General features: G+C 52.1%; 2 protein-coding genes across 4 annotated transcripts; both read left to right on the forward strand.

Annotated features, from left to right (window-relative positions):
* Positions 1–1,551: 1,551 nt before the first annotated feature.
* Positions 1,552–4,570, forward strand: TMEM139 (transmembrane protein 139). Of its 2 annotated transcripts, none has more exons than XM_045857587.1 (3): positions 1,552–2,017; positions 2,322–2,800; positions 3,001–4,570. In XM_045857587.1, the coding sequence occupies exons 2-3, from the start codon at positions 2,475–2,477 to the stop codon at positions 3,395–3,397; spliced, it is 723 nt and encodes a 240-aa protein (XP_045713543.1). In that variant the 5' UTR covers positions 1,552–2,017; positions 2,322–2,474; the 3' UTR covers positions 3,398–4,570. The 2 variants fall into 2 exon arrangements, with proteins under 2 accessions (XP_045713543.1, XP_045713544.1); XM_045857588.1 differs by having other exon boundaries at positions 1,554–2,017; positions 2,551–2,800.
* Positions 4,571–4,869: 299 nt separating this feature from the next.
* CASP2 (caspase 2) lies at positions 4,870–21,770 on the forward strand. 2 transcript variants are annotated; one of them, XM_045857634.1, is made up of 11 exons: positions 4,870–5,022; positions 8,133–8,283; positions 8,579–8,746; positions 8,889–8,970; positions 9,525–9,619; positions 9,891–10,067; positions 15,119–15,247; positions 15,376–15,466; positions 19,103–19,252; positions 19,376–19,485; positions 19,657–21,770. In XM_045857634.1, the coding sequence occupies exons 1-11, from the start codon at positions 4,949–4,951 to the stop codon at positions 19,786–19,788; spliced, it is 1,359 nt and encodes a 452-aa protein (XP_045713590.1). In that variant the 5' UTR covers positions 4,870–4,948; the 3' UTR covers positions 19,789–21,770. The 2 variants fall into 2 exon arrangements, with proteins under 2 accessions (XP_045713590.1, XP_045713591.1); XM_045857635.1 differs by lacking the exons at positions 19,103–19,252; positions 19,376–19,485; positions 19,657–21,770 and adding an exon at positions 15,548–15,612.
* Positions 21,771–24,850: the final 3,080 nt, after the last annotated feature.

Genomic DNA, 24,850 nt, shown 5'->3' on the forward strand with positions numbered 1-24,850 from the left:
ATTTTAGATCTTGCTTCTCGGCCATTGTCCATTTTGGTTCAGATGAACTCTCACAAAAATTTTCTACAGGTTTAGACGTTCTTACGTCTACACTTGTTATGCACACCAATGACTGCCGGCCGGTTTCCTTCGATTAGTATAGTAACTGTAGGTTGAAATTCTTCTGATCCCAGCTGCACATCTCCCGTGTGAGCTGAATAGTAAGGAAACGGGTGGAAATGAAATAACCAGCTGTCCCCCCACTCTGCATTCCCACTTCCTATAGAGACACACCTTGTTTACACAACCACAGGCTTCCCGTGTGCCTCCCCCCTGGCCTCTCTCAGTCAGTCTAGGGCAGAGATGCATCCTCATCATCAGCATCCCATCTGTATACATGCAGGCATACTGCTCTAGAAACACTTCTTACTCTTCCTCCTCTTCCTCCTTCTCTCTCTCTCTCTCTCTCTCTCTCACACACACACACACACACACACACTTCGTCTGCTGCAACAGCTCAGGCTATGCCCCCCAACTGTCCTTGGGATCAGATTTGTGCCCTGTTACCTGCTAACCCCCTCCACTTGTCCAGTGGTAACTCTCTGAAGGCAGAGCATCTAGCCTTGTCTATCCTCCTCTGAGTCTCGAGGACAAAGTGTGCCTCTCGGCACTCTGCTCCTGCCGGCACCCACCTCGCCGATTTACTGCCTGACTCACAACCGAAAAGAGTGGGTCCTGGACCTCCAGTGTGTATGGTGAGACCAGGCGGCACAGCAGCCTTCTAATAAAGTCACTCAACTATGTTTGGTGAACACCTGCTTTGTGTCAGGACAGGAGTTGCTTGCAGGGATTCAGAGATGATGGGAATGAATCACTCTCCAGGAGGAACTCACCGTGGAGGTCAGGTGTGTAAGCAGAAAATTGCCATACAAACAGGTAAAGGCCAGGACAGGGGTAGGAAGGAATGCTGTGCTTACAAAGCGGACACAGCCTCCATGGCAGGCATCCCCTCGGAGGTGGCTGTTGAAGAATCAACTGTTAACCGTGCCAAGAAGCAACCACGCCACGAACTCCTCCTACGGGTCTGCAGAAAACAAGGAGGTCACAGACAAGGTCCCGCAGCGGTGGAAGCAGAACACGCCATTCCAGACCCGCAATGGTGCTTAGTCCGCAAAGCACTGTGTGATCACGGAGGCTGAACAGACCATGATCTCTGCCCCCAGGTACAATACATATTCTCTAAATGTGAGGCAAACTGCTCTTAGTATAACACACACCAAGAAGAAAGGGTAAGGACAGGTGAATTTAGCTCTGGTCCCAAGCACAAAGATCCCTGGGGTGGGGGGGAGGAGCACACTCATTAAGGCGCTGTAGTGGGGAGGGGTGGAGTGAGAAAAAATTAAAGTGGGGCTGTAGGAGGTCAGCCCTACGGAGAAAAAGGGGGAGTGAAGCCTGGGCAGGAACTGAGGGATTGGGGCCAAAGAGAGGGTGGGGCCAGTGGGCTCCACCTCCTCCGCGCCTCCCACTTCCCCTCAACCTACTTTCTTTGGAGTCTGGTCCTGACAGGTGAGGTAGCAAGCCTAAGGTTGGTGAGAGGTGGCTGGAGGGTCCTGGGATTGGAGCAGGGGTGTCAGGAGGGGGTCTGGCCCCTTCGTAGAGTCTGTGAGTCCCTGTTGCGCAGAGTTCAGGGAGTGCCTGACCGACTGGTTTTGGGATACCGCTGCCTCTGCGTTGCTGCCGTGTTGCAAAGGAAAGAAGCTTCTCCCCACCAGCCTCCCAGCCCCTGTGGTAATAACTCCAGGCCAGAAACTGGAAATCCGAGTCAGAGTTGGCAGAGGGTGGAGGACCCTTGCAGATGCGGGGTGTCGAGTGCCAGGAGTTATCTGGCTTCTGTCTGTGGCCCCGGGCCTTTGTCTGTAAGATTCTCTCTCAGTGGCTGTGGCCCTGCGGCTGTGTTGTTTCTACGTGCGTCCCCCCTCCCCCCTCCAACCGGAGCGTAGGCTGACTGGAGGACATGGGAAGATAGGGTCAGACATGGGTAAGTGGTGCTCCCTCCCCCTACTCGCCCCAACAAGGTCTCACTGAGGGTCCCTCACTGGGAAGCTAGGGGGCTGGGGCAGAGGTCCAGTGCAAGCAATAATAGAGAAAGGGCAGGGCCTGCCCCATCACCTAGATTCCAGAGATGCCACTGAACCCCACGGTCCCAGGGGCCCACCCAGGACTGGATCCTGGATGGGGAACGGCAGAGATGGAAGGGAGAACCCAGGGAAGAAGGAAGAAGGCAGGCAGAGCCACGACACAGGAAACTGGCGTGATGGCTGGGAGTCCACACTCTTGGGCAGGTTTCCTGGCTTATTCCACACACGGATGCCTTTGGGATGACAGCGTGATCCTATAGAGAATGACAGAACTGAAGGGTTCACTGCCGATCACTTATTTTGGCCATTTATTTGATCTGAGATGGAAGAACCTGAAACCCCCCAGAGGTGTCTAGTATGGTTACTTTGGTATCTGACCCAGCCATGATGCCAATTGCTAGTTTAGACACAACAGCTGTGTGTCTCTTTGCAGGAGCCTGGGGAGGGGCCATGGTGCCAAGCCAGTCATGGGGGAGACTGGAGAAGCCACTTGTCTACCTGTGCTGCGCCTCCTTCCTCCTGGGGCTGGCTTTGCTGGGCATATGGCCAGACATTGTCCCTGCTGCTTCTTTCTTTCTGACCTTGGGTGGCTTCTTCCTGTTTGCCTGCCTCCTGGCCTGTTTTCTGGAGTGGGCGTTCCGATCTGTGCGGCCGGAGAGCCCAGGGGCCTCAGGCAGTGCTCGGTGAGTCAAGGGCGGGGGCAAATTGAAGGAACACACTGCCCGCTCTCCCTGTGTCTCTAGTCTCTCAGGCATACAGGCTCTGCTTTCCACCTCTGTCGCTGGTATCAGTAGCAGGAGGTGTTTTTTGTCAGTAGAAAATAGAAAAGGGGAAAGGGGCTCCGTTCAGGCAGCCACCAGTGACCTTATTTCTCCTCCCCCAGGGACAATGAAGCCTTCGAGGTGCCAGCCTATGGGGAGGCCATGGTGTTGGAGTCACAGGGCCGCCCCCAAGACTTGGATCAGCCGCCTCCCTACAGCAGTGTCGTCATTCCCGCAGGACTTGTGGAGGGACAGCCTTGCCATGCACAGGGGCCCAGGAGAGCCCAGGTGGAAAGGCGAGTGGGCTCAGAGGGGTCTATGACCCCAGGAAGCCCCGGAAGAGCTCCGATCAGCCTTCGCCTTCGGGGACCACGAGCCGTGTCCACCGCTCCTGATCTGCAGAGCGTGGCCACACTCCCCCAACTGGAGCCTCTTACTCCGCCCCCTGACTATGATGCCAGTTTTGGTCACCCTGATGATGACGATGTTTTCTATGAAGACGACTGGACACCCCCCTAGCGGACTTTCCCAGGATATGTCATCTCTCTGTGCCAGACCCACTGGGTCATTCGAGCACATTTCCCAGTGCCTTCAGAAACATCCTGAGCGGGGACTTTAACCCAGCGGGGAGTCAGGCTAAGGTAAGCCCTCCCCGGCTGAGATGTAGGTACGATTTGAATTTCCAGGCAACATTCAGAAACCTCACCCACATCCCCTATCTCCTGAGTGAGACTGAGGGCAAGAGGAGGGGTGATCCAGAGAATCTGGGGAAGGATGAAGGGATCAGCATCTGAGTGACAATCATGTTGCTTCTGTTTCCAGTGCTCTGCTTCTAATAGATCCCTTGTGCTTCCCAGCCTCATGAGGTATTATCCTCATTTGAAAAATGAGGATTCCAAGGATCCGAGAAATGTATTTGCACAGGGGCACAGTGCTAGGAAATAGCATCAAAATAACTTAAAACTCTGCTGTTCAGATCCCAAAGCCTATCACGTTCCTTCTCAAAACACGGTAGCCAGGCCATCTCTCATTCTGCCTTGGACAACTGGGTGAGGGGTGGGAGACTTCATGTAGACGGAATGGGGGACCGTGTGTGTGTAGACGGGGTGGGCTGAGCGTGACCAAGAGCGTGCCCAGCCCACAGGAGGAGCAAAGCTCTGATGACCCCTGCTCCGCGTGTAAAGCAGTTCTGCCCCAGGGGCTAGAGAGTAGTGCCCAATGAAGGGTCCCCATCCTGTGGGGAAGCAGTGGAGTAAAACTGCCCTACGGCTGGGGTCTTCCCGTTTTGAGAATGATGGATAGGTGGGTCAGCAGGGATAAAGCGTGAGTTTCTTGGCAGGGGTGGCAGAGTACCTAAGGATACTTAGTCATCCGATGTGACGACTGGAATCCCTGGCCCTGACTCTAATCGCTTCGGCCTCACCCCTTCAGGTCGACCTCTAGGGTTTAATCCCAGCCCCCGGACTGCTTCCTCAAAGCCCAACAAAAGACCCGATTGTCTGGAACCACGTTCTGCGCCAGTGCTGTAGGTTTCAGCCATTGGGAGGGGCTCAATCACCGCTGCCCCACCCTTCTCTGGGGTGCGCTCCCCACTCAGGGCTTCAGTCATAGAACGGGTATCCGTCGAGCGATTCCTAGTGCTCTCCGCCTCCTTACCCTGGCCCCAATATTTCAATAAAGTAACAAGTCGGCCATTCGCGTCTCTGTGAAGTTTCTGCAATAGGCCAGAGAGGCGGAATGGGAGAGCGGGGGCGGGAGCCAAGGTTTCCGCGGGAACCCAGGACCAATCGTGAGCCCACGTAGGGGGGCGCGGCTCCTCGCTCTGTCCCCGCCCCTTCCCTTTCCACCCAGCCCGCTCTCCATTGGACGGCACTTTCACGACAAGGCTCTGCGCCTGCGCACGCACCGCGAGGAACGGGGCGAGGGGGCCTAGCGTAGGGGGTGGTGCCAAGAGAAGTAGGGCGCAGGCGCGTTGCCGGCCGCCAGTCGGGGGAGGGATGCTGAGGCCGCGGAGGCTTTTGGTTTGTTGGGGTTGTGGGCGGTGCGCTCCCAGCCCGGGAAAAGCGAGAAATGGCGACCCCGATCGCGGGCTCCCGGCCAGCCCTGCCCCTAAGGGGGCTAATGTCCGCTGACAGGGGATGCAGGTGAGTCAGGGAAGATTCCAGGGGTCCTCATTAGGTCCCAGGGAAGGGGATCGCGGGTGCCAAGCGTGTGGCCCTGGTGCCTTCCCCACCTTGGACGCCTAAAAGCAGCCTGTCCGCACTGCCTGCCAAGGATGGGAAGCCGGGCTGTTCCCCCAGGGGCGCCCCTCTCGGCCTCGCCCCTCCACGCTCCAGCCTCGATTCGTCCATCGTAGGAGGGCTTTGAACAAGGGGAGCTCTTTCCAGTCTTGCCAAATCTCGGCTTCTGTTAAAGATTCTCCATCTTTAAATTTTTAAAAGGCTCTTTCTTTCCTCTGCTTCCCTTCTGAAGAACTATCCTGTCCCCGTAACCGATGAGACCTGCAGATCCCGGTATCCTGCCTAATGTGCATTGGAGTTGGATTGAATATATCATGAGCCCGTATTGCTTTGGGTATAATGACCAGATTTTCAAAGCAATCAGCACAGACTTTGGGGTGTGAGTACCTTGAAAGGACAAGGAGGTTCCGGAGGCTCCCAGTGCGTCTCCTCCTCTGACCCGATTATATCATTTAATGGCAGGCATCACCCAGAACATTTTAAATGCCTTCTGGTCCAGACCCGGAAGATTTAGGACTTCAGAACTGGAACCTGCAGGGGCACAGAGAATCAAGACGGAAGGACTCCTTTTGTGCCCTTTTCGGCACCCCTTCCTCCCCTCGCAGATGTGTTCCGAAGTTCTAGGTGGTGGTGGTGGTTCCTTTTGGAAAGTCCACCTTCGAGATTCTCCACGCAATATGGAATACAGAGAGGAGCAGGTGTGGGGAGAACAGATGATGCTTCGGATTAAACCCGTGGAGTTTTTGGTTGAAAATTCAAGTCTGGAACTTGAAAGAGTTCCGGGAGTGTATTAGTGAATTGTGAGTATGGATGAGACAGACTGGGGACAGGTTCTTTCAGGAGGGTACTTAATAGCTGTCAGCATTTAAGGAGAGGTCAGAGGTCCTCTGGAGGAAACAGGAACCTCGTGGTCAGAGAGGGGATGTGGAGACAGTGGTGTAATGGGCCCCAAGGGAGGGGAAAGTTCTATTTTGTTTGTTTGAGGTCTTTATTCATCAAAGTTTAACAGCAATAGGCACATACTAAAATGGGTATGGCAGGGCCTTTTACAAATGGCTTTAACACTCAAGCTTCCTCCCAAGAAAAGGGCTGTTGAAACAAACTGTATAAACCACAGTCTTTTATAGTCACAAGGGAAATACAATTGAACTAAAAGAAAGCGCTGGTTTCTCCTAAAACTAGGTTACAGCTGTGCTTACTGTACATAAAACAATTTAAAACAGATTACAGAAGTGGAATGTTGCAAATTTAAAATTAATCCTTGGATTTTTATCCCAGAAAATGTCTGTTCACATCCAAAGGCCCAGCGTAGGGTAAGGTTTCACCAAGGAGTGGGACACGAAAATTGTACTTTTTTCAAATCGAAACAAGTTTGGTCACTTAGCTTTTAGCGTATTTGAAGGCAACTGGGGCAGCCTGCTAGAGGCTGCCTACAGGGAGGGGAAAGTTTTAAGGAGAAAATGCTGCTGGTACGCTGAGGGAAACCTGGGTAAACCTGCTCCACCATTGGTATGCATGCATCCTAAGGAAATAGCTGGATGGCCGCATGTGATGTTATCTTGTGGTTGGCCTAATTTGACTCATTTTTATCAGCGTTCACATAGACCATTATTACTGCTTTGGTGTCCTTTAAAGTGATTCTTAAATGGAGTTTTTGATCCAGGGGTGTCCAATCTTTAGGTGTCTTGGGCCACACATTAAATACACGGCAACATATACTGTATTTTTTTCGGACCATAAGACTCACCTAGGTTTTAGAGGGGGGAAATTTTTGAAGCAAAAAATGCGGTAAAATATTTAATGACATAAGCAACATAGTATTTCACCAATGTAAATGTAAACAGCTCAACAGCAGCATTAACAACCATTATTCAACAAGAAGTTAAAATGGAATTTCAAATGTCGCTGTTCCCAACCCAAACTTGAACCTGAGTTGGCTAAACATTAACCTGTTTAGGCTAAACATCCCCAATGTGTTGGGGATGTGTTCCTGACCACACTGGCAATGTGTTCCTGACCACTGCCCTTGCCTTGGGGTCCCACATGCCATCTTCCTGGGTCTCTCCCAGCTCCTCCAAGACCATGCTTTTCTCTCCTGTCACTATAAATCTCTAGCCTAGCGTTAAGCCAAGTACATCAGATAAATGTTGGGATATTCACTGATTCTGTGTTGCACACTTGAACATCTTTGAAATGAGGATGGATCTTTAAATAGGGTTTTAAGTTGTAAACCGAAGCGATTACCATATTCCTTCCTCACTGCCATCAGGCCCATACTGTTGTCATATGTTTGGAAACTGACTAAACGGGCTGACGAGCTCCGGGTTTATATAAACTAGGCGCATAGATGATATACATTGAAATGAGATCCTTTTAGTTCATAAACAGAAACTGATACTCTTTCCAAACCATGAGCAGAACTAAGGAAACTGTGAAACGAAGACATCCCTCGTAAACGCAGTTACCAGCATAATTTCACCTTTATGTGCACTAACTCTTAAGTGATTTCAGGTTATGGTGACCGTGTCCATTGTTGGTATTTATCCACTGTGACTTTCTCTCATGCTTCCTCCTTACCCAGCTCTTAGAGGCTTCTGATCCTTTAACTTACATCACTTTTCAGCAGCCTGGATAAGTAATGTGAAGTGTTTTGTGGAATAATCTCTTGATTGCAGTTGGTCTCTCAGGGGAATACTCCTCGGGAATACGTGTGTGCGCGCGCTTGTGGATGTTTCTCTGAAGGCAGCCATGCCCCTCCCCTAGACAGACTGTTTGTGTCAGGGGGTGCTCTTGGTTGAACACACTCCATAAAGAATCCTGTACATCATTTCCTCATGCTCAATGTGTTCCTGCTTAATACTTCTTTGACCTCAACCTGTCTCCATAAAACATGCCTAACCTTGGTTATTGTAAGTCCTGTCCCTTTTGTTCTTCCTCCCTCCGCCTCTTCCACACCCCTCTTCTGGGCCAAACCTTCTGCACTGACATCCTTTCTCTCTGCCTCTTATCGGTAGGGTGCTGGGCGTGTGCGGCATGCATCCGGACCATCAGGAAGCTCTGAAAAAGAACCGAGTGATGCTGGCCAAGCAGCTGCTGCTGAGTGAACTGTTGGAACATCTCCTGGAGAAAGACATCATCACCTTGGAAATGAGGGAGCACATTCAGGTATGGAGGCGAAAGGGAAGAGCGGAGCGGATTGATTGTAGAAGTAGGAACAGAGCTTGACACTGTGTGCAGAGCAGGCAGCGCCCTAGGAAGGGGATGACAGGGCCCCTCTACCCTAGAGCAGTTAGCAGAAAAGATATGCAATTCAGGAATAATGGGAAGGACTTCGCCTGTATTGTTTTTTATGAAAGGAATTCTTGAGATGGGTGATGACATTCTAGGGAAGCTCGTCTGGAGAAATAGAATTATAGCCAGACAAGTGAATGGGCTTTTATGTTTTATTCTTGTGTTGTAGGCCAAAGTGGGCAGTTTCAGCCAGAACGTGGAGCTCCTCAACTTGCTGCCCAAGAGGGGTCCCCATGCGTTTGCCGCCTTCTGTGTGGCCCTGAGGGAGACCAAGCAGGCTCACCTGGAGGATCTGTTGCTCTCCACCCTCTCTGGTCTTCAGCATGTGCTCCCACCGGTACGGGGCCCTAGGCGTGTGGTGTGTTAAGAAGGGTTAGTTTGGAGGGAATTGAATTTTTGAAACGGAAGACAAGATCTGGGTTTTATTTGGACCGGACCATCTCCCTAAGACCTGCCGTGGGGGTCCTGATGTCTTACAGCTGAGCCGTGACTACAACTTGGGTCCGTCTCTGCCGGTGCCTGAGTCCTGTCCCCCCCACAAGCAGCTCCGCCTGTCTGCAGGTGAGAATTGATGGGATAAAACAGGTCCCGCAAATTGACTGCCCTTAACTGGCGTCTGGCTGCCCTAGTGTGTGATACCTGCTTTCATTCATCTTGGGAACAGTTTCCTCGCTGAAGGTGTTCGGGACCGGCAGAGCAGTTTAGATGGGTTATGGGTTAGGCGTATTTCCCTTCCATCACAGATGGTGTTTTCTTGGTAGTTAGCCCTAGGAGCAACCGGCAGAGGCAGGAAATTCCTGCATGCGGTTGGCCTGTCTCCTCTATAAAGCTGAGCTGTTATAAAATGAGAATAGACTACATGGTGGGCCACGAGCCTGCCGATTGAGTTGCTTTGTGATTAGGACAAGGCCTTGGGCACATCTCATTCAGTCATTCAGTGAGTCGAGCACCTGCTGTATGCAGGCTAAGTCAACAGGTCTCTGCCTCAAGGGATCTTACAGATTCAGGGAATGAGCAAGACCAGTAAAGATTAAAACCCCAGTTCAGAGAGTGCCTGAAGTTTCAAAGTACTAGATGTGTAGATGGTGTGCTAGTTTTTGGCTCCTATGCCTCAGATGCTGTGGAACTCTCCCTGGACAACGGAGATGGCCCGCCCTGCCTTCAGGTGAAGCCTTGCACTCCCGAGTTTTATCAAGCACACTCCCAGCTGGTGAGTCTGGCGGAATGGCAACAGGAAAAGAGCTGCGAAACGAGCCGCCCTTCTTGGGCATCTGGACTTGGTTTGCGTGTACATTTCCTCCCTGCTTTATTAGTCAGAAAGTCTTTGCTGATGGATTGTCTTCTGTGGGCATGTTTCTGTCTTGACCTGGTGGAGTTCGGAAGAACGTGATGTCTTTGTTCTCTTGAAATGTCTCACGGGGGGCAGGCGGGGTGGGGTTTGCGTCCTCAGACTCCCGGTCTCATCGGCCTCCCCTCCCCAGGCCTACAGGTTGAAGTCTCAGCCTCGTGGGCTGGCCCTGGTCCTGAGCAACGTGCACTTCACCGGAGAGAAAGACCTGGAATTCCGCTCTGGCGGGGATGTGGACCACAACACTCTAGTTGCCCTCTTCAAGCTCCTGGGCTACCAGGTCCATGTTCTGCTGGACCAGACCGCGCAGGTACCCGACGCGACCTTCGGGGCCAAAATCGCCCGCTGCCCCTCTCCTCCGCCCGCTGGGCTGGGTGGTGCTAGTTACTTCCTCTCCTCACCCTTTTGCTCGCTCTTTTCTGCCTCCCACCTTGCAGTCGAGTGAAAGGAAAAACTAGCGTTAGCCAGCCGCCTCATTGTTGACTTCTCAGGGAGCTGTGCTCTCCCAAGTGAAAGTCCTCACTTGGGTTCTCCTTTCTCCACGTCCAGCAGAGTAATCCGCAATCGCTCAGGAAGTGAGGGGACACTGAGAGTCACCCAGCCAGCTCCGAAAGGCCTTTCTGAGCCAGGGCTGCACAGTCTAGTTACTGTCGTAAAGATGACTTTGGCAGCTGAAATTCTTAGAAGTGAAAGCTGGCTGGAATTGCCCTTGTAAATACCGTTTTGTGGCAATTTAACACACATTGGCCTGTGGAAAAATTCCTTTTTATCAGTTGTGTGGCCACGGGGCAGATCTTGGGGCGGTTACTTCTGGACTAGATTCCTGCCCATCATAAGCATTTTCGTTATGGGTTATTCTTCATTACCCTCAATTATGCAGCTGCACGTTGGGCTTTATTACCTCTGGCTGTTTCTGTTTTGAAATTGATAATAGCCTCTTTGGTGAATTAATACCAAATCTTCACTTTGATTCCAGAATAATAGTACTTCCCTAAACTTGCCTTTGGGAATGTCAGTGGTAAAGTTAATGTTTCTGGGAGCTTTGATTGGTTGAGGTGAGGGACCTTTGTTTTGCCTTCAACATTGTCTGTGGTCTCCGGGTCTGGTTTTCAGCTGTCTTGCTTCCGTGAGAAAAGTTAGGTGCTTGCTCTACTTACGGTGAGGCCGCTTTCCTCGGGAGGCACTCAGGGGTGCTCCTTCCCCGCATCAGCAGCCCACGCAGCGCACACAGTGAAGCCGCCCCGGCCCCAGAGCCACGGCTGGAACGGCTGCCTCGGCCGGGTCTGCTGGGCCTGGAGGGGGCGAGGCTGGGGCATCGGCCACGATGCCTGCCCAGGGGTCCCCTTAGAAAGTCACCGAACAAAACAGACGTGTTCCCTGCCCCCTCGCAGGTTTCGCTCCAGTCATTCCTTTCACTAGAAATTGACGTCTTGGGTTTCTAAGTTGTGTCTTGTCATTGGGAATCTTACGTGCATGACAGTGAAAGATGCCATCCTGAGTCACCAAGTCAGCTGTACGCTGCTGTTTTCAGAGGCAGTCACTAGAATTGGGGGAGCCGTGAGCCCACTTCACAAGCACCATTCCTACAGGTGCCACCCCTGACGCAGACTCCAGGACCCCAGGGACCCTCCATCTCCGTCCATGACTGCAATTGCAGTATCATCCGATTTCGAGTGCCTGAGAATGGGGCAGACTGTGTCAGGAACCAGGGATTTCAAAGGCCAGCCTTGAGTTCCAGGGAACTTCAGTTAGATGAGGAACTCTTGACATCAGCAGAAAAAGAAGCACGCCCCTTACATTCCCAAGGACCAGGCAAGGTTAGCGACCGTGTCTTCTATAGAAGTTAAGGGAAAGAAACAGTCATGGGGCAGATAGGGTCTGAAGGCTAGATGGAGACTTGAATGGGCCTGGAAGGATGGCTGCTAAAGACAGGCGTGGTGCAGGGGGCCGAGGTGGGGAGGACCCCTGCTGGACAGGGAATGTGTGTGTGTGATGTCAGAGACCCAGTGGGTAAGTCAAATGCCTCGGGCAAGGGAGTGCCAAAGGTAAGAGTGGAGTTCAAGGGGGCAGATGCACGGGGCTTTGAAAGTCTTCCCAAAGAAATCGGATGTCCTTGTTTTGACATCAGAACATCGTGAGTGATTCTTGAGTGGAAAGTGATGCATAATTCATGCGATGATTCAGGAAGACTAATGTGACCGCATCGCAAGGAATGGAGTAGAAGCTCGTGGCGGGAAATCCATCTTGGGGTGGAAGTCATCGTGCTGGTACGAGACGGTGAGGGCCTGGACAGCGCAGTGGACAGGAAGGGAAGGGGTGTACATGAGAGGAGCAGAATGCCATGGTTGCGCTTCCGGTGCCTGGTGGGTGAGTGACCACAGATAGAGAGGTGGGAAAGCTAGGTAGGAATTGAGGGCCTAGAGGAAGTCAAGACCAAAGCCGTGAATTTGGCAGTTACTTGTGCAGGAAGAATATTTAATGAGAGAGTATGAGATCTTTGAGAAAGAAATTAGGGTAACGAGAGCAAAAGGCGTAGGACTGAGCCTTGGGAGGTAGCCCTGCATGTGGCCTGACCACCAGCGCCGGAGACTCAGAACCACGAGGAGGAGGACACCGTGGAGCCCGCTTCTGGCGGAGGCCGAACTCTCGGGTCCCACTAAAGCCCGGTAGTCACAGTGGGTGTGGTGGCGTGGGCCACTGGGCCTCCGCACAACGTTCATTCTGCGAGGACCTCTCGAGAAACTCGACTCTGGTTATGTAAGTGTTGGCGAGCAAAGAAACGACCGAAAAATTAAGATCTTTTCTTTTTCCCTTTGGACTCCAGAGATCATTCCATTTACAGTTGGAGACGGTGTGTCGTCGTAGAGAATTCCCCCCAATCAGAGAGAACCGCCCCCAATCATAGAGGGCCACCCCACCCCCCAGTCCTCGGTGGGCGCTCACTGGCGTCCTCGCTGCCCCGGCTGGTGTTCAGTTTCTCTGTGTGCTCAGTCTGTTCTCACTGCGTCTCCTCCGTGAGGCTGATAGTTCTAGAATTACAGTTCATCATATACGAGGAAATGAGACACATTTCAGTGGCCAATATTCTCTCACTGGGTGGCACTGGTTTTTAACTTGCATTTGGGTCACGGGCTGCTTTGAGAACGCGGGGACAAGCTGTGTGGGTCCTTCCAGGAAAGGCTACCCACAGAATTGCACAGAATGTCAGAGGGCTCAGGGGTTATTCTCTTCTCCTGCATCCTCCACACCCAGCCAAAACCACAGGCACGGGAAGACTGCTGTTTAGATGAGAACTGTGATTTTCCCAGAAATGAAGCTACAGATCCTACTTGAAGCTATGCTCCCTCTGGGAAAATCCCCCCAAGTGATTAATCCCCGTTTACTGAGTGGTTTAGTCCTGTCAGTCCAGTTACAAAGTGTGCGTTCGTTCTTTGGGCTCTTTTGTCCTCTGTCTACTGACCTCATCATCTCACTGGAGTTCTAAAGCCTTGTGAGTAGGTGCCACACGTACAGTGGTGCTCCCTTCCACGAGCAGACCTAACCACTGTATGCTGAATTCTGCCGCCCTCAGCTCCGGAGGCGCCTTCATGCTTACGGATTCCCTCGAGGTTACAGATTCTTGAAATAAATTAATTTTGAATGTCTTTTACTACCTTAAGGTTTCCAACGTTATGGTTGGCTTCTGTTTGTCCAGAAAATATGCCTACTTTGTCAACAAATGGATTTCTCCATTTCTTGTTACGTTGAAGAGTTTCAAGCCTTGTATAACGAAGTCTCAGTTATGTTCAGACAGGAGTACAGTTGGCCCTTGAACAACATGGGTTTAAACTGCACAGGTCCAACTACAGGCAGATTTTTTTTTTTTTTTTCAGTAAGTACATAGTCGGCCCTTTGTATCTCTGGGCTTCACATCTGTGGATTCAGCCAACCTCGGATCAAAAACAGTATTTTTGGTCCACTGCTGGGAATCCAAACTTGTGGAATGCCGACTTATGCCTTGGTCTGCACCATTGTATCTAAGGGACTTGAGCATCTGCAGATTTTGGTATCCTTGCGGGGTTAAAGGGTGACTGGTTAAGTTCTGGGGGAATCAAAAGTATGTGTGGATTTGTGACAGTGGGGTGTTGGTGCCCCAATTCCAACATTGTTCAAGGGTCAGCTGTATTGCAGACAAGTCGATTGGTAGTTCTCAGACTTTGCATATTGATTTCAGAATCGCTGAGGGCTTGTTAAAACGCAATTGCTGAGGCCCAAGACTTTGCATTTCTTACGAGCGCCCAGGCGATGCTGATGCTGCTGTGTTAGGGACCGCGCCGTGGGAACCGCCACAGTGCACTCCACAGGGGCGTGCTTTTTTGTCAGGGGCTGTGTGATGCAGCTCTCCTGCCCGGATGGCGTGTTTGTGGTCCTTGTGGCTCATTCAAATTCATAATAAAGGAACGTCACTGAGCCAGGAGAGACAGCCGAGGCACGAGTGGTAGAGGGAGACGTAGGTTTAGCAGTGTCAGGTTATTATAATATAACTTTCCATTGATGGGTGAAATGCTTAAGATAGGGAGATATTCATATGGCAATTCAGGGCTAGATAAGCAAGATTCTTAATTTGGACTGCAAGGTTGACCAGTAATAGGGGTTTTTTTTGTTGTTTGTTTTTGTTGTTTTTGTGTGTGTGTGTTTTTTCCTGAAAAAAATGATAATCGTGTTACCGTTCGTTGCACATGCATGTAACATTAATGGCAGATCATTGCAGTATGTGCCAGGCACAGCTGTGAGTCCTTTCTCTTCTTACAAAGTGGGTGGTAGAATCTTGAGGGGCTTCATAACTTGTACCAGCTTTGAACCCGGGGATCAGACCTCAGTCTGTCTGAACCTGTAGCCTCCGCACGTAGTCCTGGCCCTGACAGAATCTTCCAGACAGCGTGCTCCTCCCTGAACAGGCATTTTCTACAGACGCCATCGCTGTCTCTGGGCAGCTCAGCTCTCCGTCATCATGGACCTGTTAGTCCCTTGTCACTGAGCGGTTTGTTTTCGCACAGCCCCTAGGGGACCCTCATTCACAGCTCCCTAGGTGGCCCCCCCATGCCATCTGTGTACAGGGGCATTGGCTCTGAAGAAAGGCCCGGTTGGTGATTGGGGAATGGGCAAAGTTAACTGGCCCTTGATTGGCTTCATTAGTGACTTGCTCTGATCCAGGAGTTAGCATATCCCAGTCTGTGAATTTTGTGCATTTATATTCAGAATTCTGTGTCTGAGGTCACGCTTTCTTTAGCCTCTCAGAGGCTCTCCGACTTCCCTTATCACAGGCCACAGAAAAGCGGTGCTGGCTACAGCGAACAACACTGAAAGGTGTCTTTCTTCCAGGAAATGCAAGAGAAACTGCAGAATTTTGCCCAGATGCCCGCTCACCGTGACACCGACTCCTGCATAGTGGCCCTCCTCTCTCACGGCGTGGAGGGCGGCGTCTATGGTGTGGACGGCAAGGTGCTTCAGGTGTGTGTGCAGTGTGCAGACGGTGCCCTGGAGGCCGGCCGCCCGGTGCTGGCTGCTGCAGGGGGCACGGGACTCGGGGGTCCCTACCGACTACATAACCTCCCTTCCCCCCTACTTCCGCCCGGCAGCTGCAAGAGGTGTTCCGGCTCTTTGACAACGCCAACTGCCCAAGCCTCCAGAACAAGCCGAAGATGTTCTTCGTCCAGGCCTGCCGTGGAGGTGAGTGCCCGGAGGGCCGACCCGGGGAGGAGGCTCCTGGGCGGCCCCCCCAGCTCTCACTTTCCTGTTTGCTCCTCTCAGGTGCTATTGGATCCCTTGGGCACCTCCTTCTGTTCACTGCTGCCACCGCCTCTCTTGCTCTGTAAGTGTCCCCGGTGCATGGGGTGTGCTGGGACTTGGCAGTCCCTGGCTCTCAGGCTGGTCGGCTCTGTGTGCACCGCCATGCCCTGTCCTCAGGACTCTCGGTGGTGGTTGGTGCTTCGCCTCCTCTTCTGAGGACTCTGGCTTATTTCCGTGCTTATCAATAACGCTGGTGCGCTTTTTCTGTTACTCCTTCCAGTTAGGGCCTTTGTGTCTCTCCTTCCCGTCCCTCTCGCTTTATCCGCTTCCTCTCTTCCTTCCTCCCTCTCTCGGCTCCCTTTTTACTTTCTCCTTTTTCTTCACTTTTCACCTGCCCTGCCATCCTTCCCTCCCTGCTTCTCTTCATCATCCACATGCCATGCCCAGCAGCGGGCGCCGGGTCGGCCCCAGCCCTGTTCCTCAGCTGCTGCCTCCCTCTGGTCTCCTGCCCGCAGCCTTCTGCCCCAGGACTCCGGGACGAGGCTCAGCGGACACGTGGGCATGCCTCTTACGGGGGGAGGGAGCTGCTGGAACGAAAGTTCTCGCTGCAGTCAGATTCTTCCTCTGCCACTCGCTAGTCAGGTCACATTAGAGAAGTCACTTGATGTCCCTCTGTCTTTGTTTCCTTGACATAAAATGTAGATGATCATCAGGCCTCTTTCATGGGGTTGTTTTGATGATTAAGTGAAGTAATACGTGTGCAGGGCTTGCTTAGCACAGTAACTGGCTCTTAATACATCCACAAGAAATGCCAGCTACGGTGGTGGTAGCGTGACCAGCGCCTTCAAGGGGCTTGTGGTTGGATCAGAGGCCACTCTGTCCAGATACTCAAATAATTTTTTAAGCTGTTGCATGTTCAACACATGTAAATGATGAATACTGCTTTTATTCTCCTAATATCACCAAAGAATGTAACTTATTAAGGTCCTGCACCGTGACTAGGGCTACTCCAGGTACTATCACAAAGCAAACGACATCGTGGCCTCTCCCAAGCGCCTGCTAACTACTAGGAATATAGAGCAGACGTCCATGGAGAACGTGTACAGTCGTCCAGAGGCCTCGAGTCAGCAAGGGGAAAATTAGTGAGACGCAGACCTTACATAGGAAGGCGTCGGATGTGAGGAATGGGCCGTTTTCAGTCAGCTCAGTTTGAAGAGGTTTTTCTGGACGGAGTGAGGCTTAGCTTGGACCCACAGGTGTGGGGTAGCAGAGAGAGCCTTTCAGGAGTAAAGGGGGGATGTAATAGGACAAGCGTGGCAAGATTAAGAGAATGCCCCCCCTCCGGCCCCCAAAATGGTATGCTGAGTCAGAAGCAAGCCTGGATCTAATTTAAAAACCAAGCATCTGCGAGTACCATATTTTTCAGACTATATGATGCACCTCCTCCTCCCCCCCACCCAAATTTGGGAGGAATAATGGTGGTTAATGCTGCTGTTGAGTTCTGTGTACACTTACATTGGTGAAATATTATGTTATTTATATTATTAAATATTTTACCATATTTTTTGCTTCAATTTTTTTTTCCTATTTTCCTCTAAAACCGGGGTGCATCTTATGGTCCGAAAAAATACGGTATGTAGTGAGGTGTGGCTGACCACATGAGGTCAGCCAGCTGATTATAAACATTTAGCCACAGCTGAGAGTTTGGGGCCTCAGCAGATAATAGTATGGAGCTTTGGGGAGCATAAATAAGAAATTTGCGGTGATTTTTTCCTGGTATCACCATGGCAGGAAGCTGCACTAAGAAAAGGGTGTTGGGGGCCAGGAACTGACTTCCGTTCACCCGCTGACTTCCCAGGCCCAGAGCATGGCCGGACAGACACGTGGTAGCCCTTAATACACAGTGAGTGACGGGCTGAAGGGTCTCGCAGTACAGAAAACAGATTATGGGGATATCCTAAAGAAAGAACCAGTAACGTGTATTGATCAATAGATCTGAAGGCAAGCGAGGAGTCTCCTTTCCCTTGAGGGACACATGCCACTTGTCCTAGTTCCCTCCGGAGGTGTCACCTGCAAAGTACAGTGAAGCACAGACACAATCACTGTCTCCTGTATTCAGGGACACATACGGTCCTAGGTCTGCGTGGGGAGAAATGGCTCTTTCCTGGGGCGACCTGAGTCTTCCTTCTAAAATTGAGTTCTTCAGGGGATGAGCAAGGGCTGGCTGTTCCTGGGAAGCGAGCTCCCCTGTCTCCTGCCGCATCTCGTCACTGTGACCGCTGTCTGTAGAAAGTGCCACCCCCGCCCCGGTTGGCCGCCTCCTAAGCTGGCGTGGAAGCTCCAGGAGGCAGAAGTCTTCACTCGATCCCTAGGGCTTAACACCAAAATAGTGCCTGGCACATGGCAGCGGCTCAGCACATTTTCATCGGACCGGTGAATCTTGGCTGAAGTTTCCCCCACGGGCCTCCAAGCTTCCCTTTCCGTGTAGGCTCTCTTGACTGTTCCGTGGAGCAGCAGCGTTGTGAGAGAGCGCACTTTTCATCTTGGGGGTGAAGAGCTGTGTTTTCTGCCTGTTTTGTTCCGATCCCCATTCCCCGCCCCCCTCCACACGCCCAAATGAAACATCAAAAGAGGAGTAGTCTGGGAGTAGATAAGGCCTCGGCAGGAGGCTGGGCGCATGCTCAGGGCAGGTTGAGAGACTACTGCGAAAACTGAATAATAGTGTACTTCAAGTTTTTCCTCTTTTAAATTGCTCTTAAATCTTGGGTGCCTGGTACAGTTTGGTTTGTGAAATTAATCAAGTAGTAAGTGGTTTTAAAAAATACCAAAAAATGCCTTGGAAACAACTGGTCATGCTTAGTTTTATAACGTTTTTACTGATAACAGATTTCAGGTTGTGACTTTTACGTGGCGCACATGCAGTGATCATATTTTTAGTTTATTAACTTGCTTTTTCTTTTACAATAAAACTAAAGCTATCTGCCCCGGCTGGTGTGGCTCAGTGGATTGAGCGCCAGACTGCAAACAAAAGAAAGGGTCGTTGGTTGATTCCCAGTCAGGGCACATGGCTGTGTTGTGGGCCAGGTCCCCAGTAGGGGGCGCTTGAGAGGCAACCACACATTGCTGTTTCCCTCTCTTTCTTCCTCCGTTCCCCTCTCTAAAAATAAATAAATAAAATCTTTTTAAAAAATGTTTTAAACATCTAAACATATCAGTATTCTGTTGTGTGTTGCCATGAAAAAGCACCGTGACTTCAGGTGCACTGTTCAGTGGGCACGTGAATTGTGAATGTAGACCGTTTTAGTTCTGTTCACCAGGGGCTTGGGATTCAGCACCTTCCCCCACAGGCTGAACAGCTCCGACCAGGGGTTTGTGCACCCCGCGTATCAGACGCACGCCAGGAGAGGAATGGGGGTAATGGGTTTCCTGTTTCACTTCGTCAGCCCTAGGTTGGAGGCGACAACTGGAGATGGCTCTTCCCAGTCAGAGTTGTGGGGACCTTGGGCCTGCCTGGGTCGGGCCCAGGAGAGATGGGAGGAAATAACGTCCCTGTCCACTCTGTCCGCCCTCCTACAGATGAGACCGACCGCGGAGTCGACCAGCAGGACGGAAGGAGCCACGCCCGGTCCCCTGGGTGCGAGGAGAGCGACGCTGGTCGGCAGGAGCTGCTGAAGATGCGGCTGCCCACTCGCTCGGACATGATCTGCGGCTACGCCTGCCTCAAAGGTGCTGCACTCTCTGATGGGCGGTGGAACAAGGGGCCACACACGACTGGTTTGGGACGTCCAGCCCTGTGGGTGAGGGTGTCCCGGGTGACCTTCACACTGGGGCCTCCTGTCCTGGTTGCAGGGACGGCTGCCATGCGCAACACCAAACGGGGCTCCTGGTACATCGAGGCCCTGGCTCAGGTCTTCTCCGAGAGGGCTTGTGACACGCACGTGGCCGACATGCTCGTCACGGTGAGTTGGCCCCGCCTGGCGCCCTAAACCTCATGCACCCCCCCAGTGTCCGCCCCGCCCCCGCCCCCCTGCCTGCTTTGTGCGGTCTCCATCCTCCCTGTGGAACTGACACCGGGGAAACGCCAGGCTCTCACACTTGGGACCCTGGGTGTTCTCCTTTTGCCTTTCCAGGTGAACGGACGTATCAAGGAGCGGGAGGGCTACGCCCCCGGCACGGAGTTCCACCGATGCAAGGAGATGTCGGAGTACTGCAGCACCCTGTGCCGGCACCTCTACCTGTTCCCGGGACACCCTCCCGCGTGAGGCCGCCTCGGGCATCCCGGACCTCGGGAGGCGTGGTGGAGCCTCTTCAGGATTAGGGTTTCTGTGCTTCCCCCCTCAGGGACTGGGAGTCCCCAGGCCAGTTTCATGCCTGTCCTCCTCGCCGTGGAGTCCAGGACCGCGGGCTGGCTCCTGCCGTGGGAGGCTCGCTGCCCGGGGGGCGGCGGCCCTGGCTGGACTGGTTGCCAGGAGCTTGGCTGCGAGAGAGGAGCCCGGCAGCGGGTGTTGGACACACGCCGTGTTGACAGGAGAGGTCTCCTCGATGGGCATGCTCCCTTCCTGCCCCCGGCTCCTGTGGGAGGCACTTTGGTCATTGCTTTTGTCACGTCAGGACATCTCCGAGGTCACCTCCAGCCCTTCACATCCCAGCCTACTTTTCTGAAAGAGAGTTTGGAAGGTGTCCTCATTTAACGTAGGCGTTTGAAGGGACAGCTAGGACCAGGGACACATGCTGCTGCTCTGTGTGTGGGAATGACCTGTGTGTTCCTCCAGGGCGGCAGGGCCACCCACGGGAAGGACGGTCTTCTCAGTGCCCCTGTGGGCCCCCTGGGACTTCAGGAATCCGAGCTCTCAGCAGAGCTGGGGCTGGGGTGCCTCGGATCTGTCAGTCATAGGTCTTTGCCCAGGAAAGTCCCAAAGACCTTTCCTCTGAGCTCTTACTGAAATGGGTCTGGTGGGGAGTGCCCGCTGAGGCAGGCCACGGTGGCACCTGTAACCTGTGCCCTTACCTTTCTTGCCTAGTTGTCACCTCCCTGCTTCCTGGTTCTCCCCTGTTCATTTCACCCTGTTCACTGCTGCCTCCAAATCTGTCTAAAGCACTGCTTGCTTGGATCATTTGGCTGTTCGAAAATGTAATGCATAGTACCTCGTTCCTGCTTTCTGTTCCAGTGCCGAATCCCCTTCTGACTTCACAGGGCCTATTTCCCCACCCTCGTGTGTCTCCCCCACCCAGGGAGGCCTTGGCTGTGTTGGCGGACGTGTTGGTTGCCCTAGGCACCGTCTTCATCTCTGCTGGAAAGGGTGCTCCTGTTCCTGAAGGCCTCCTTGACTTCCCTTCTGGTGTCTATATGACAGATTTGGGGTTTGAAATAGAAGTCGAATCATCTCACTTCCCTGCTTGCAACCCTTTGGTTCCTTGTCAATCCTCAAATAAAATCCAAACTCTTCACCTTAGCCTGCAGAGCCCCCTGCCCTGCCCTTAAGCCTCATCACCTGCGGCTCTCCAAGGGACAGCTCCAGTGGCTTCCTCCGTGTCTTTCCTGTCCCGAACCATCGCGGACACTCCCGGGCCTGCTGAGCGCCACCCCTCACCACTCGTGGCTTTGGTGGTTTTGTCCCTCAACCTCAGTTTACATCCACTTTCTCGCGGAGGCCTCTGCAGGCCATTCTCTCTAAACGTGATTGTGTTTATCACTGCGTTCTGTGTAATCCCTCCGCTGCGCTCTTCTGAACCTGTAGCGATACACTTACTTGCTTCCCTGTTTATCCCTGTCTGCCCTACTAGGGTGTAAGCTCCACGGGAGCCAAAACTCTGTCTCTCTTGTTCCCCAACATCTACCCAGTTTCTGGCACACAGGGCTCCAGTACATGTTTGCTGAAGGAAGCAGCCCTCGCTGGAATCCTACCTTTTGACTGAACACCGTTTGGTGTCTATACTCTGAGTTTTTTCGTGTGTTCTGATTCACCCACCGGTATTATGAATTCCTGAAGATGTGTCGCCTGCGAGACAACTTCCTGCACATCTCCCAAGGTGCCCGGCACCGCGCTCGGCCTGCATCCCAGCTGAGGTGCTCAATACCTACTCGTTCCGTGAGCCAGGTGGCCCGGAGACGTGGGGCTGAGTCCTGCTCACCCTCGGATCGGTGCTGCATGGAAGCACTTGGGCGACAAAACCTTCCCAGTTCCCACTGCCAGGATGTTGTATTGCCTTCGGGTGCCAAATAAACGCTCCTATTTATTACTGACGTGCGTCTGATGCCTCTGTCTGCAGATGATCACGTGATGCCTCCTTACTCAGCCCCTGCAGCATCCCTCAGCCCTGACGAGGCCTACCCCTTCTCATTTTGCGGCCAGATTTGTAATAGGGGCAGATCCATGCCTGAGATGAGCCCGTCTTTCTTAGTTGCACGACCGTGGGCAACCGCCCAAACATGGCCAGCACTGGACTGTCTCATGGCCAGAAAAGCCGGAAGTCGTTACCAACCAGTATTGGTTCTGGATTATTTCGAGTAGGCGGGGAGGGCTAGAGTTGGAGGATGATGAGGCTGCTAGAATCCCTTATCTCACATGGTCCAATTTGAATGGAAGGTTTTCTAGGGCGGGCAGCCAGCAAGCAACCTAGGCAGTGGGCTGTGTGTCCTTGGGGAATTCCCCAGGGGCAGTGCCTAAAGGGCAGACCTGCAGAGGCGAATGCCCTACGACCACTGCGGCAGGAAGAGCCCCAGGACCTGGGAGGAAGTTGAGTGTAGAGCAGGAAGGGATAAGGGACTAGTGTCTTCCTGAGTCCCTTAGCGCAGAAGCACACCGCCAGGTGGAGATGGGGAACTGGCTGGAGGCCAGCCCTGGGGGCAGCGGGCATGAGGGAGGCCTGTGGTTGGCGGTGCCGTGAGAAACCACAGTGGGATCTCCTCAAGGGAGGGAGGGATACGAAGTCTAGGAGAGGTTTAAAAAAGTACTGGAATGGCAAGAATCAGGTAAGCCCCCATTTGGGGGATAGGAAGGCTGGAGGAGGTGTGATAAATGCGGGAATTACAGAGCAGCATCTGTCTCTGAGCTGGATTCCTGTCCTTCCCACCCCCGCCCTTGAATAAGGGTGTCAGGTTGAATTTCACGGTCTGTGCCCTTCCCCCATGCTCACCTCTGCCAGGGGATTCTCTTCTAAAATTATCTCCCTGAGCTGGGGGCTGCCCTCTGCTGCCTCCTCCAGCCTGCTTCCTCCAACAGGGAAGGGAATGGCAAGAAATGAAACAAGTGGGTTCTGGGCAAAGGAGGAAGGCCTCTAACTGGGGGTGGAAGTCCCCAGCAGCTACAACTGACAACGGGTGGGTACGTCCAAGGCAGGGTGCTTGGAGCCTCCCCACCCTCCCCAGTCACGTACAGCAGTCACTTTCCCATTCTAGAGATGAGGAAAACGAGGCTCAGAGACTTGCAATTATACAAAGAAGGAGAAAATGACCCTGTTGGTTAGAGCATCATCCTGATATGCCAAGGTTGTGGGTTCGATCCCCGGTCAGGGCACATAATAAGACTCAACCAATGAATGCATAACTAAATGGAACAACAAATTGATGTTCCTCTCTCCCTCTCTAAAATCAATTTAAAACAATTTGTTTTAATTTTTTAAAAAAGGGGCAAATGTTACTTTAAGGGCATGAACTTGGAATCAAATAGATTTTGAATTCTGGCTCAGCCTTTGAAGAGACCAGAGACCTTAGCTAAGGCACCAAACCTCACCGAACGTCAGTCTCCCATATCTAAAAATGAGGAAGATTATTTCTACCTTCAAAGGTCCCCGTGAGGACTAGAGGTGATGCTGTACAGCAAATCACATGGTGTTAACACATTAACTATCTCCCAAAATGAGCTTCAGCTTAATAACCCGAGTTCACATTTCCCCGCGGGAGGGAACACCGGGGTCACTTCTTTGCGTGCGTTCTTTTATCTCCGTCTCCGTGGCCCTCTGAGTCACTGCCTTTCTGAGGACACTGAAGGCAGCATGGGAAGTCATCTGTCACCTTGACTGTGCCCTTTTTGCTTCTGTGACTTTTCTCCTGGCAGGAGATTTTTCTCCCTCCTTACCTTTGGGAGCTATAGATTTTTCCCACCGAGCTGGGAAAATAAACCTGAGACCAAAGACTTTATTATTGTTCCATCTCAGCCCTAGTTTGGGAGAGAAGCGGGTGGGGGGTGGGGGTGCAGTGTATCATGCTTGAAAAACCAGAAGAGGGAGAAAGAGACCTGCCCGGTGCTGTCAGCAGGGCCTCCCAGGGCACGGCAAGGAGCCAAGGGTGTTTCAAGGATCTGGTGGGCAAGGTCCTGGAACAAGCAGACTAGAAATGACTGCCATGTGGTCACTTTGACAACCTTCCTTCCCATAGCAAGTCCAGAAGCCTGCAGGCTTTAACCTTTTAGTATCATGGACCCCAGAAGAATATGTATCTTATACAGTGCTTGTATCTAACAGAATACATGCATGCTTATGAATTTGTTTCCAAATTGAGCTTTTCACAGAACTCCCTAGAAATTCAGCTTCGTCCATCCAAACAAGAGCCTAAGCACTGTACCCACGGAAGGATGGGTTGGCGAGGGTGGGCAGAGGCTACAGTTTATTCTCTTGTTCTCTTGCAGGATGATAGCCCATGAAATCTCAACTATTTGTAATCCCAAACTCAACGTAATGCCCCTCACATCCTGTGCTAGCCGCTGTAGGTGTCCTTGATCTTCCTCATTTCCGAGTCTGGTTCTCGGAACTGCAGCTGGTGCTTCTGCTTGGCTTGGTTAAGTGAGAGGGCCACCCCAGCCCCAGGGAGCTAGCCTCCCCATCTTGCAGTCCATAACCAGGACCCAACTTTCTCTGGAACAGTGAAGAAATAGTCATTGCCTTAGATACTTGTTTCTTGGGATTATCAAGACGCTACAGCAACTGGCTACCTTCGGGAGAGCCACACTCCACAAACAGTTGAAAACAACCTTTCCTGTTTCTGAAGCCCTCTCCCCACCACCCCCCAAAGTATAATTTCACGGTAGCACTGTATTTTTTTAAAGATTTTATTTATATATTTATTTATTTATTTATTTATTTATTTATTTATTTATAGAGGGAAGGGAGGAAGAGAGAGGAAGAGAGAGAGAGAGAAACATCAATATGAGGTTGCTGGGGGTCATGGCCTGCAACCCAGGCATGTGCCCTGACTGGGAATCGAACCTGTGACACTTTGGTTCACAGCCTGCACTCAATCCACTGAGCTACGCCAGCCAGGAGCACTGTATTTTCTTAAAGACAGTACTCGTTTCATCTCACACCAACCCCTTAGACCTCTTTGCT

The sequence above is a fragment of the Phyllostomus hastatus genome, unplaced genomic scaffold (genome assembly GCF_019186645.2).
Source record: "Phyllostomus hastatus isolate PE091 unplaced genomic scaffold, TTU_PhHast_1.1 phas_scaffold_142, whole genome shotgun sequence".
NCBI lineage: Eukaryota > Metazoa > Chordata > Mammalia > Chiroptera > Phyllostomidae > Phyllostomus > Phyllostomus hastatus.

Excerpts from the sequence above, each read along its gene's own strand:
- TMEM139 (XM_045857587.1), top strand. The coding sequence starts at position 2,475 with ATGGTTACTTTGGTATCTGACCCAGCCATGATGCCAATTGCTAGTTTA. Across the intron at positions 2,801-3,000 it reads GGGGCCTCAGGCAGTGCTCG|GGACAATGAAGCCTTCGAGG; the intron begins GTGAGTCAAGGG and ends CTCCTCCCCCAG.
- CASP2 (XM_045857634.1), top strand. The coding sequence starts at position 4,949 with ATGGCGACCCCGATCGCGGGCTCCCGGCCAGCCCTGCCCCTAAGGGGG. Across the intron at positions 8,284-8,578 it reads AAATGAGGGAGCACATTCAG|GCCAAAGTGGGCAGTTTCAG; the intron begins GTATGGAGGCGA and ends CTTGTGTTGTAG. Across the intron at positions 8,971-9,524 it reads GCAGCTCCGCCTGTCTGCAG|ATGCTGTGGAACTCTCCCTG; the intron begins GTGAGAATTGAT and ends CCTATGCCTCAG.